The 12,036-nt window shown below is 31.3% G+C and overlaps 1 protein-coding gene across 1 annotated transcript in view; it reads left to right on the top strand.

The window, feature by feature from the left end:
* Positions 1–12,036, top strand: part of LOC106478176 (anillin-like) — a 30,481-nt gene that overhangs the window by 14,328 nt on the left and 4,117 nt on the right. Inside the window, exons 5-13 of the mRNA XM_022381722.1 lie at positions 678–944; positions 1,958–2,218; positions 3,303–3,438; positions 3,896–4,057; positions 5,395–5,567; positions 6,848–6,898; positions 7,342–7,408; positions 9,986–10,098; positions 11,820–11,906. Coding sequence (XP_022237430.1) covers positions 678–944; positions 1,958–2,218; positions 3,303–3,438; positions 3,896–4,057; positions 5,395–5,567; positions 6,848–6,898; positions 7,342–7,408; positions 9,986–10,098; positions 11,820–11,906 — 1,317 coding nt within the window. The remainder of the gene's footprint in view (positions 1–677; positions 945–1,957; positions 2,219–3,302; positions 3,439–3,895; positions 4,058–5,394; positions 5,568–6,847; positions 6,899–7,341; positions 7,409–9,985; positions 10,099–11,819; positions 11,907–12,036) is intronic.

The raw sequence follows: 12,036 nt of genomic DNA, 5'->3' as shown, positions 1-12,036 counted from the left end.
ATCGCCTTGTAGGACATACCAGCGGAATTCATGCCAATAATTTACCATCTCTGCGCCTCTGATATCCGTCTTCTTGCCATTCTTACTTAAAATGATTTTGCATTCAGAAATTCGGAACTTAAATACGGATTTGATGCACGAGAAAATAGTGCATATTGGACGTGAAGAAGGGAGCAAGTTGCACGTGGTGAAAAAAACGCTCCTGATTTAAATGCCACACCTGAACGCTCACATCCTTTTAATTATGTTTGAAATTATGAACATTGCTCAACATCATGAAAATTAAACCTTATTTTCAATAAGCAATCCTGAAAAATATTTGGGGGTGTCTTAACTTTTTTCCGGGTGTATATATTGATTGTTATTAAATCCCTACACTCAAACAGGTTGCACTGGAATGTAATTCAATCTTTTAAAGATCAAACCAAGTTTGCATTCCAGTTTCAAAACTTAGCCATAATTATTCAGTCCTAAGTTTCTTGGAAATAAATTATTGTATTTTTTTGTAGTTTATAAAATCAACATTATATGTGAATAGAATGTAATCCTGAGGAATATTTTTTGGAATTTTCAAAAATGATAGTTGTCATGTAAAATATTTCACATGGATTTAAAAAAATTTGTTGTCACTTAATATGTTGAAACTCAGTAATAGCTACTAGAAACTCGTACTACAGGGTAAGAATAGTGAAAACATTGACAGAGGAATAGAGTCTGAAAATGATCCTGGTCTTGACACTAGCTCAAAGAGGTTTCATGAACCAGAAAATAGTGTATGTGAAAAGATGAATCAAGATGATGATGATGAAGCAAATTTTATGATAGAAGCTGCTGCTGTGTGTGCTGAAATTGATGAGATGTTAGATGAAGCTTTGGATCAAGATGAGGAAGAAGAAAATGAATTCGGAACTTTTGATACAAGTACATCTGCCAGATCTCTTGAAGTAAGCCCAATATTATTTTTTAATTGTACACCATTTTTTTTTCTAACCTAATTTACTTTTTAAGTTTTTTTCTAATCTTCAGTCATGAGAAAATATCATTTGAGTATGATTCAAGTATCACATCAGAATACATTTACTGAAATTATTAATAGTTTATTTCCAGCAAACTCTGTTGTTTTAGAAAGGGAAATAAAAAGATATTACTCATCAAATAAATTTACATAAAGAATTTGGAACGACAATTGTTTTATTGTTATAACTTTAGAGTAATACTGCTTAGTTTTACTGAAATATATAATGTATAGTTTTTAAAGATTGTGTAACTAAACCAGCCTGTGTGAAATTTGACAACAAAAAAAGTAGACAATTGTTTAAAGCTCTGGATACAACTGTGATAACCAACATTGTAACAAACATTTGACTTGTTTTGATATATTATTTTAAAACAAATGGACTGTGTGCTGTTTCTTTATTGCTGAAATTTATTGCCAACAAGTCACAGACACCTAGTGTAAAGAATCCACCCATACCTAAAACCTGATAATTAATGATAAAACAAAGAAATAAATTGTGCCATAAACAGTAACTGAACTCATCACTAGTAAACATAAGGTTTTATTAACAGATTATAGCTTTAAGTTGTTGTTTCTTGTCATGGTTATTAACCTGTACAATAATTAAATTATGTACTCATTTTTTAGTTGCTCATTATGAGATTAATTTTTAGCCTACAGGAGAGCTGCAAGAGTGGTGTATTGTGACAGACCTTGGTTTTCCTATTAGAAAGCCAGGTTTGCTATTCATTTGTATAGACTCTTACCCTTGTAGACAGCAGTAGATTAACAGCCATAATATAGGGTAAAAATTAATTGGTAGTTGGGGATTAAAAATATAACTAATTAATAGTTAGACTTCAGTGATCATATAGATTGTTAATCATTTTAGTAGTGATTAGTATCTGATCACCAGCCTTACCGTAAGCACCCAAGTTACTGTTGTTATTTGTTCTTTAGGTGTTAGACAATAAAATGATGGATTTATCTTCTTACAAGACACAAACCTCACAACACAAACTTGAGGCACCCGTATCTAAATCAGTATATGATAATGGCAGTGAAGTTCCTTTGCTTCATACGATTAGCTTCTACCGGAAACAGACAAAGCAAGAACAGTGGACAACTCCAATTCATACTGTCGTCAAGAAAGAGCAAGTATCCAGCCCTCCCTCTCCAGAGAAGGTTGATGCCTCATTAATTGTCAAAGAAAAAATTAAGGTAAAGGTGTTTAAAACAATCATTTTTTAAATGAAAATATAAGTTTATAGGTATTAAAGAATTATTATCTTGCCATTAATTTGAATATTTTTCAGTAATATCCAGTTAATATCTCATGTTGATTGCTTTAGAAAAATATAATAATTGACAAAATGTTTTAATAATAGCACTTAAGATTTATGTTGTTGTTAAGTTGCTTTTGAATACTATTAACTTTCACATGTAGGATATCTTAATCTATCCAAAATTTAGGATTTCTGAGACCTTAATTAACTATAATATCAAAGCTGTAAAGCTATTTCTGTTGCTTTAATGTTCTTTGATCAAGAAGTCTACAGTGCTGTTAGAAAATAGTGAGCTTGTGCATGTTTAGTATTCAGATAAGCTGATGTTCAACAGATAAGTTTAAAAGTATTTGCAAAATTCAGGTTCAGAAATTGTGTTACAGGATAGTAAAGGAAAGAAATAAACACAAGTGAACAAAAGTGAAGTCTTTATTCACAGCAAAAATATGTCAAGTATTTCACTTACTATGTGGTCTATAATTTTGTTGTTACTTTAACTGGCTGCTGTGATTGAGGAGAGTTTTTCTTTGAAATATCCAACCAGTCAAAGACAAAAAGGAGTTTGATTTACTGCCCAAATTCAGAAAAAACCTGTTAAAGTGCAGTATACCAGAAAAAACCTAACTTGTATCAAACTTTACATGTATCTCTACCACCCCTTCAGAAAGTCTTGCACCTCAAACACAGTTAAGAATGGATTAAGTTTCTAGAACTTATGAGGCAAACTTATAATTTAATTTGCTAAAAAAAAAAAAAAATTAAGTATAAAAAAAAAAGGCAATCTGACAACTCTGGTATTGTTGATTTGTGTGAGTACTTTTCAAATGCCTCATCTGTTTGCTTTTGCTTTGATATATCTTAATTAATTTTGAAATCAATGTTTTTATTATTTTCTTTGTCCTAAAGTTCAAGTTTTGACAAATAATCATTGCTAGCTTTGTGATAATATGCGAGTAAAATAATAATCATGTCTATTCTTTTGTTTAAATGAACGCTAATGGTTTCAGTTTACATTTAAGGTTTTACAAGAAGAAATTTGTGCCCAACAAATGATAGTGAATCAAGCCAGTCAAGCCCTAAACCTTTGCCACAGCAACGCTGAATTTCATGGATCGACTGAACAAGTTGAAGGAGAACGACTCCTGCTTATAGCATGTATGTTTTTTTGTAATCTGTTATATGAATATTCAAGAGAAAAAAAATTTAAAGGGGCTATTTTCAAAAATACTAGTAATTTATAATAATCACTTTTTATGAGGCAAGTTTAAATGCAAGTTCTAAAAATAATTGTGTAGTTATTTTAATTTTTGTTTAAGGTGTTAACATTGTATGTTAGGCAAAAAAATTTTGGAATTAAATAACTTAATGTAAATCTTTATGCTATTTATATCTTGTAAAACATAGTTTAAATATTTGTTCTTGTTGAACACTTATAATAAGTTACTCATATTTTACCTGTTTCATAGTATAGGAACTATAATATGCTCTAAGTAAAATAGATTAATAAACATTTTCTATGTCTTTACTAACTTTTAAGTTTTATTCAATGCAAGCTCTGTTTAATATAAAAAATATACAGTACAAAAACATGTTAATTTGTTTTATTTTATAGCTCATAAAAAACAGGCATTTGCCAACGAAATCCAGAAGTTGAAGACTGAAGGAGCTCTAGGTAGAAAGTCAGAATCACACGGGAGAGGTACTTTAATAATTAGTGATGTTAGGCTTCCATTAAAACAGGAATTTGTTGCTACTCGAGTAGAAGGGAAGAAGGGTGAGTTACAGGGTTATTAGTCTCTTGGTATGTGTTTTTTGTTTCATTGCTCTTCGTGCATTCTTTCTAATCAGAACCAGTGCAATGTGAAAGATTTGGAAATATGAGTTAACATAGGAAAATATATTATTTGTCAATGAAAGATTATATCATTTTTTCCTAATTAAGGGGTGTTGCAAAATAAACCACAGTTTATTCCCCAAGAACATAACAAAATAAAATAAGATTTTAATTCAATTAAAAAATAATTCCAAGTATCAATATCGCTTGATTGGGCCACCATTGTTCTCACGCAAATGATTTCAGCAATGAAACAAACATGTCTGTTTTTGTGGCTGTCTCTGTGAGCCACAACAGTGAGAATACGAATCAAGGTTTCATGTTTGTGTCTCTTGCATTCAGGCAAAGTTTCAAACATTTTTTTCTGTGCATTTTTCAACGATAGCTCTGACATTTTCAGCGGGATTTAAATCTGGAAAATTCCCAATCCACATTCCACCACTTTTTCATGGACCACTCTTTCAAATTCAACAATTCTGAAAATTTTGAGGCATTAATCAAATTTTTCAAATCTGGCATTGTGATGTGTCGATTGGAAAACTAGAATTCTCGGAGCATGTCTGCAACAAGTTACTGAGCCATCCCGAAGCAGCACATGCGACACGAACCAGAGATCTAGTGAGCACCATGATTCAAATGTTTTCGCAACAAATTAAATTTGAAGAGTCAAACACCCAAGAGTACATTAAAATGATGTTTTCCCACAAGGGATGATATTTGCAGTCCTACCAAGTTTGTCATTACTTTGGGGAAAAGAGTGTGATTTATTTTGCAACACCCCTTTACTTTCACCTATTTGTGATATATATTCTTTATCTGCAATGCTAGAGAATAAGTAAGATTGATGAAATAACTTATTGAAATACTAATGTGATATGATATTGAGGAAAATTATCAGGACTTCCATTTGCTTTAAAATGTGTGGAACTGAACGTGTATGAGAACTAATCATCATCATTATTTAGCTTGTTCTATTCCGGTGCCTGTGGAACTAGTTGATCTGGTTCTTGTTTGATTACAAACTGCCAAATAATGATACTTGTATCAAAAAAAATTTTTTTTAATGTTTACTTTATGTAAAATGAACTTGACACCAATATTTGTAAATAAAACATTCTGAGAGGAGTGGATAACTATGAAGGAAAGTAATGCAATAATTAACCAGAAATGTTATATAATGATACAACAGATGTGAAATCATAACCAAAAGGAAGTTATTGTGAGAATATGGTGCACAGACTCCATGATTGTAACCAGTTGTTTTTCCTTCTTAATAGACAATGCTGTACATTATTTTCTGTGTCTTATTCGCCACAATGCTGATGTAATTTCTACACAAATGCTGTCTACAGAAGATGGAATCACAGCTGGAACATTCAGTTTTGCAAACCACTTCACTATACAGAACCTGAGTGATGACTTTATCGTTAACTTTGAAGTTTATGCTCTGGTATTATAATTTAATGAAACTTTTTCAAATCAATATCTCAACAGGGAAACACAAAATTTCAGTATGTTGACAATAGTAATTTAGGGAAGAATACTGTGTGAAGTCTAGAAAGTTAGATGGAAAAAGAAAATTTAGGAATATATTTAGTGCTATAAAAAAAAGTAGTGATGTTTTAAATAAAATTTTAACTAAATGCAGTTAAAAGAAGGTGTACAAATGAAATTTACAGGAACAATTGGGAATATTTATCTCCATACAGTGGCATTACATTGTAAGGTAATGTAACACAAAAGTTTTAGTGAAGCAAAGTAATTTTTACAGAAAATATGTTTGGAGAGTACATGGAAACACTGATGAATAATATATCATTTTTTTTTCCTTTACTATCTAAATCTTTGATAATTAGATAATTAAAGAAATGTAATTAAAAAAATCAAGAGATCGACAAAGTTTTGGATTCTTATGATATGTAAAAGCAAGCTAGGCAGCCTGTTTGGCCAGGAGACAGTAGGGGACACTCAGTAATCTTTAAAATTAGCCATATTTTAAAAACTGTTAATCCTTTCCATAATTTGCCTGAGATTAATCAGGCACCATCCATGTTTAAAAAAATATTTGCCTGAATTATTTTGGGTAAACCATTTCTTGATGTATTTTTAATTATTCACCCAAATTTATTTGCATGTTATCATGTATTACAATCATTGCTCACTAGATGGCATTGGAAATGCTCTTTATGCTTACCTCCAATGGGTTTCATCAGAATTATGTATCATAAACTGGAGAAAAGCATTCCTATTCTTTACTATAGTTTCATTGGAACAATATATGTAACATTTATTGAGTATATTTTGTGGAAAATTATAATAACAGATCATAAAAGGACTTTTCTTTCATTAATATATAAGTATAAGCTATGAAAAAGCAAAATAAAAAAAAACTGACTTCCCCCCCCCCCCAAAAAAAGCTTGACACGGAAAGGTTAGTATATGAGAAGTTACTGTGTATTTCGTGTCTCCATTTTTACAAGTGATTGTTAAAAATTAAATGGGTAGTACCTGATCAGTCTGAGAAAAAAAAATCAAACACACACACACAAATATATGTGCTTAAGTAATTTAAAGATATTGGAGATTTTGTAATAAAGTGAATACTTTACAGGAAAAAGTATGAATAAAAATTATTTCTCTCTTTTAAGTATATATGTTTTCATTTACTGGGCACTTTGATAGTGTGTTTTGTTTGTACATATTCCAAATCCTATTCTTTTTTTTTTTCAGCAAACCCAAAAACAAGTGCTTTCCCATGATAGGAAATACCATATTAAAAAGGTAAATTTATCTTATTTCATCGACAGTTCACAATTTTAAAATTGTACTTTAGCCTTTGTGCATATATGTGTGCACTGACAGCCATCCCTTTTTTTGCTCAGATTGAAATAACTTGTAATATATTTGAAGGATTAATAATACTTCTCATTTAAAGTTTAATTTTTAATTAATGTTATTGGTTAATCACCTTGAAAATGTTTTGTTTGAGAACATTTGTTGTGTTCTCGTGGCAGAAGTTTATTTACGGTGTAGCTTTGCTTTGTCAAGTTTGCTGAAATATTGTTTTCATCGAGAATATGTACTGATAAACTGTCCATGCAGTAAGACAATAATGTAAATACCTAGGTTTTGACTAATGTTGGATAAAACTGAAGGTAACAAGAAAATACTAAGTTGTTATTTAGTGTAGTATTAATTTTAAAATGTTTTTTTGTCCCATTCAGGAGCATAGCAAAATGAGGTTGACTCCTAAAGGCAGAAAAACAGAGACTAAGCCACTTACTTCACCAGGTAATTAATTTTTGTTTTATTTTAAAAAATTGTTTTTCCTCAGAGTTGGAGAGTGCTGTTTGATGTGGAGGGTTACTTTGATCAAGAAACCTTCCATATCAAACAGCACTCTCCAACTCTGAACAACATGCAGTCTTCATTTAAATTATACATTTTTTAATATGTTCGTATTACTGATTTTTCGTTTTTTTTGTTTTTCCTCAATGTCAGAAAAGCCTTTGATAGCATCAGGCACAATGGGCTATGCTACAAATTAGCTAAATTTAACATCCCAGAACCCTTGATGAGGAGGATTTCCAGCTTCCTCACCCAAATAACAGCCAAAATTATAATTAACAACAATACATCCACATTATTCAGTCTACAAGTATGAGTTCCACAAGGTTTGATTTTAAGCCCGTTGCTATACATTATTTGTGTGAATGACATAAACTTTCTTTCTCTCACAAACACACTCACTATTCAATATGCGGATGATGTTGCCACTTGGAGCAAGTCCCAAGACCCCAAGCCACTGCTGAAAAAGTACAAAATCTTCTAAATCACATGACCATGTTGTGCAACACTTGGCATGTACTACTCAATCCCCTCAAAACATAAGCAATCATTTTTAAGAGAGTTCTCAGAAGGAACAAGACAAAAATAAACAATGTTAAACTATATGAATCCCAAATCAAGTTCACTAATACCATCACTTTCCTGGGCATAACATTCAACAACAAAGTAACATGGAACACATATTTACATAATAACATACAAGAAAGCCAGCCAAAGAACTAACTACCTCAAAAACATAGGAGGCTATGCAAAAGGGTGTGATGCCAAATCACTCATCTTAATCTATAAAATGTATAGTAGCTGTATATAGTAACTGAATACAGCAACACAATCAACTTAAACATGCCACAACACCTCTTCCCAAAACTCGAATTCCTTCAACTAAAAGGATCGCCTACCTATTTACACCCCAGTATCATACCTAAACAGAATTAGCAAATTACAAATGAACAAGCAAAGATTCACTGACCTAGCCATATCATATTATACAAAAGCTGAACAATCAAACAATTTCTGAACAAAATTCACGAAACTATCAGAAACCCTGAAATCGTGGAGAAAATATACCTCCCCTTATCACACATTCAAAATGCTCACAAGCACACAGACAAGCCAACCTGATCCTTGACTCAGCATGAACAACGGACTTACCTGACCACCGGAACAATTCATGAAAATGTTCTCTTTCTGCTCAACCTCCTAGCTCAACTCTACAACATCACATCTTTCAGTGTTTTGTGTGTACTTTCATCATGTGAAACCTCCCCACATCAACATGAAACATCAAATCCCTCAGCTACTCCAGTTCTTTCAAGACTTTCATCCTACTCCACAGACAATACTTCAATATATGTTGTGTTAAACCTTATAATTAAAATTCAAGCAATCTCATAACTACTGTCACTTTCCTAGATATCTTCAATTAAACTTCAATGTTCGTTCTTACATTGTACAAATCATTATCTAAATTTTTTCTGTTTTGTAAAATATATGTTATTTTTTATATTGATATGCTGTAACTAATAATAGTCAAATAAAAAACACAATCTTGGTCCAACTCTGAGGTGGAGTGCCCAGCCCCAGGTGCAACCATGCATGTTGAGTCACTCTCCCATTCTTGCTGTTCATGTGGGTCAGACTAATGCTTCAGTAGCAACCACATCACCTCTCCATCAATATCTCCAAGTAGACCTCCTCTGTTTTTCTTTTCTTATGTTCGATACCTGCCAAGTCTAATTAAACAACATCACTCTTACTGAAGTGATACAATACTTCAACCATGAGCAAGGTTAAGAGGAATATCCAAATTCCTGAGCAATACTGGTTTAATACTTAAACTACTACCAAGTCAATATCGTATCGTATCAGATGATGGGATTCATATGGACCTCTTTCATAATTATAGGGTTAACAGATTTCATATGACATAGAAATATAATCTTTAAGTATACTTGACAGTTAGAAGATTATTGTTTTTATAGACTGTGTACATTTGTACATAAATAAATGTTTTTCTCGTATAATTGTAGAGCTTGTAAAAACACTATAATAAATGTTTCCTGTTTCTGTAATGAATCAAGGAAAGTAAGTCAAAAGAGGACGTTTGCAGTCAAACTTGATATTGTCAGGCTGCTGAATTTCATTGTTTTACAAGCTTTGGCAGTTTATACGATAACATTAAGTTTCTATCACTGTACAAAAAATATTTCAGAGAATTTTTGCAACCATAAGTCCAGTTCAGCTGACAAGTTGTGATAGTGAACAAAAGATCTTCTTGGCAGTAACTTGTGGCATATGACAGATAAGTCTGAGAAGCTTTATTCATGTCTGTTTTGAAACTCGCTAAGGAGTAATTTGGAGGAATGTGGTGAATGAGCATCTGAAATCAAATGAGATTTTAATCACAATTCCTAAGCCTAATGTTAAAGACATTTATATCAGCTTATACTGTGTATAGAAATTATTGTATCTTTCTTTTTATAAATAACATCTTCAAGTAGTAAATGTTTTTTTTTCTAGCCATCTTTAGTCCTGGAGAACCAAATGCAGTAAGAACATCTAATTTTGTTCTTGTGGGGTTTCTGAAACTTAAGTTAGATAATTGTGGTCACAAAGCCTACTCACTTGAAAAAGTAAGTTTTCAAATTAACATATTTTCATTTAAAAATGTATGAACCAAGCTAATGGGTTCTTTGAAAGATCCATTTAAATTATGACTTGATAGATACTTTTTTTTAAAAAAAAACTATTCTGAACAACCAGTTAGATATTTTATTTTTTATATTTTGATTTACAGTTTAAAATATGTTGAAACTTACAGGTTAAGTGGAAGAAGGTAAGCTGTGTTCTGCTGAGACAAGGCTGTTCTTAGATCGGCAGCTGTGAGACTCGGATATTTAACTGAAGCTCATCTTCAGCTGTACTTATGATATTGATATTGACAAAATAGGCTTAACAAAGTTCAGCTTAGTTTGCAGATGTGATGTCATCTCGCATCCAGCCAGTTCATGAGATTTTTTTGTTTGTTAAACATCCACAAATATTAGTCCCTAAACAAATTGGGTTTCAACTGATAAAACTGATTATTTGGAGTGGCAATTCATCATAAGCTCTTGCAAATGTTTTGAAATGTTAATCATAAGCTTTTACTGATATTTTAAAATGTTAATCATAAGCTTTTGCTAATGTTTCGATTTGTTAATTTTCTATCAGTGTGTTACAATCTCCAGCATATGTTTTCATATTTTATCATTTTAATGTATATTATACTGCCGGTGTTTCTTCATTTCCTTAAGCAGTACTACAAGGAAGCTGAGTATGTGCAGAAAGGAACATTCAAACTTTAGCATAGAAAACTGTGCTAGAAGACAAATGATCAAAAATGAATATTTCAAAATACTAGCAAGAGCTCTTGATGAATAGACATCCCAAATAAAAGAAAATTCTTATTCGTGAGCTTGAAATAATGCTGTTGTAGTGGTGAAAAGTGTTTTTTTTAAGGTTCATTAAAGGTGTAACAGTATATTGATTGTGAATCATGGGTATGAGCATAAAAAGCAACTAAAAAACTGTAATTGTGAACTGCCAAACAAAAGTGATTTTTATTGTTTCTCGGCTTATGATTGGATATGGAGCAATTAAGAGTACATCTTAGTATAAAAATGATCCATTATGTGAATGTGTGTGTTAGCATCCATCACCCAGTTAGCTGGCTCACTTACTTTGAGTTGTGGTATGGTAACTGGAAATTGTCCAATGATGTACATGAGCTACTTTGTTTTTGGATTTTTGCTTGAGAAGGAGATAAAAAAAATCCTGAAATAGGGCATATTTCTAATTTTTATAAACACTTTTGGCTTTAAAGTTAAAGACATGTATACTTAATCAGATAAATGAATCAATTATTACATCTCATAAAACAGGGTATGCAGTTAGCATCTAATGAGATCATTAGAGATTTAATTAAAAAAAAGACAGAAGGGAGGGGAACATTATTTAACATTGTTTTCTATACAATATTTGCTTCCTTAATGGATACCCTCAGCTAGTTTTGATAAATATTTGTCCAAATATGAAGCAAAACAAAGTTTTTTTTAAAGTTATAAAATGTACTGCATATATTTTTCAGTAATACACAGTCTTTAACCTGAATAGCTTTTTTCTTTGACACATCCATCATTTCATTAAAAAATAGATTTGTAACCTTTCCATATAATGAACTGATTTTGGTTACATTTGTTTCGTTTAGTTTCATATGGCTTACATGCATTAGTGTTTAATAAATGCATGTTTTTAGTACGAGTTAAATCTTTTATTACCACTCTCTAGAAAGACTTAAGAACATTACTTTCAGGTTCCATGCAGGTCACTCATACAAGGAACTGTAATGATGAAAGTTCAGCTTCATGCAGAACATCATATAGAGGAGAGAGGGTTTTTGGTAAGTAAGGTATACTCTTAAAAATAAAAACTCATTAACTGATAATTCATAAATGCTTTTATCAGTATTTAAAACTGAAATTAAAAAAGATATGGTAGACTCAAGAATTTTCAATGTATATTAGCATGTT

Source organism: Limulus polyphemus, unplaced genomic scaffold (assembly GCF_000517525.1).
Source record: "Limulus polyphemus unplaced genomic scaffold, Limulus_polyphemus-2.1.2 Scaffold187, whole genome shotgun sequence".
NCBI lineage: Eukaryota > Metazoa > Arthropoda > Merostomata > Xiphosura > Limulidae > Limulus > Limulus polyphemus.
The sequence above is the reverse complement of the archived record's forward strand: the minus strand, read 5'-3'. Positions and strand labels throughout refer to the sequence as shown.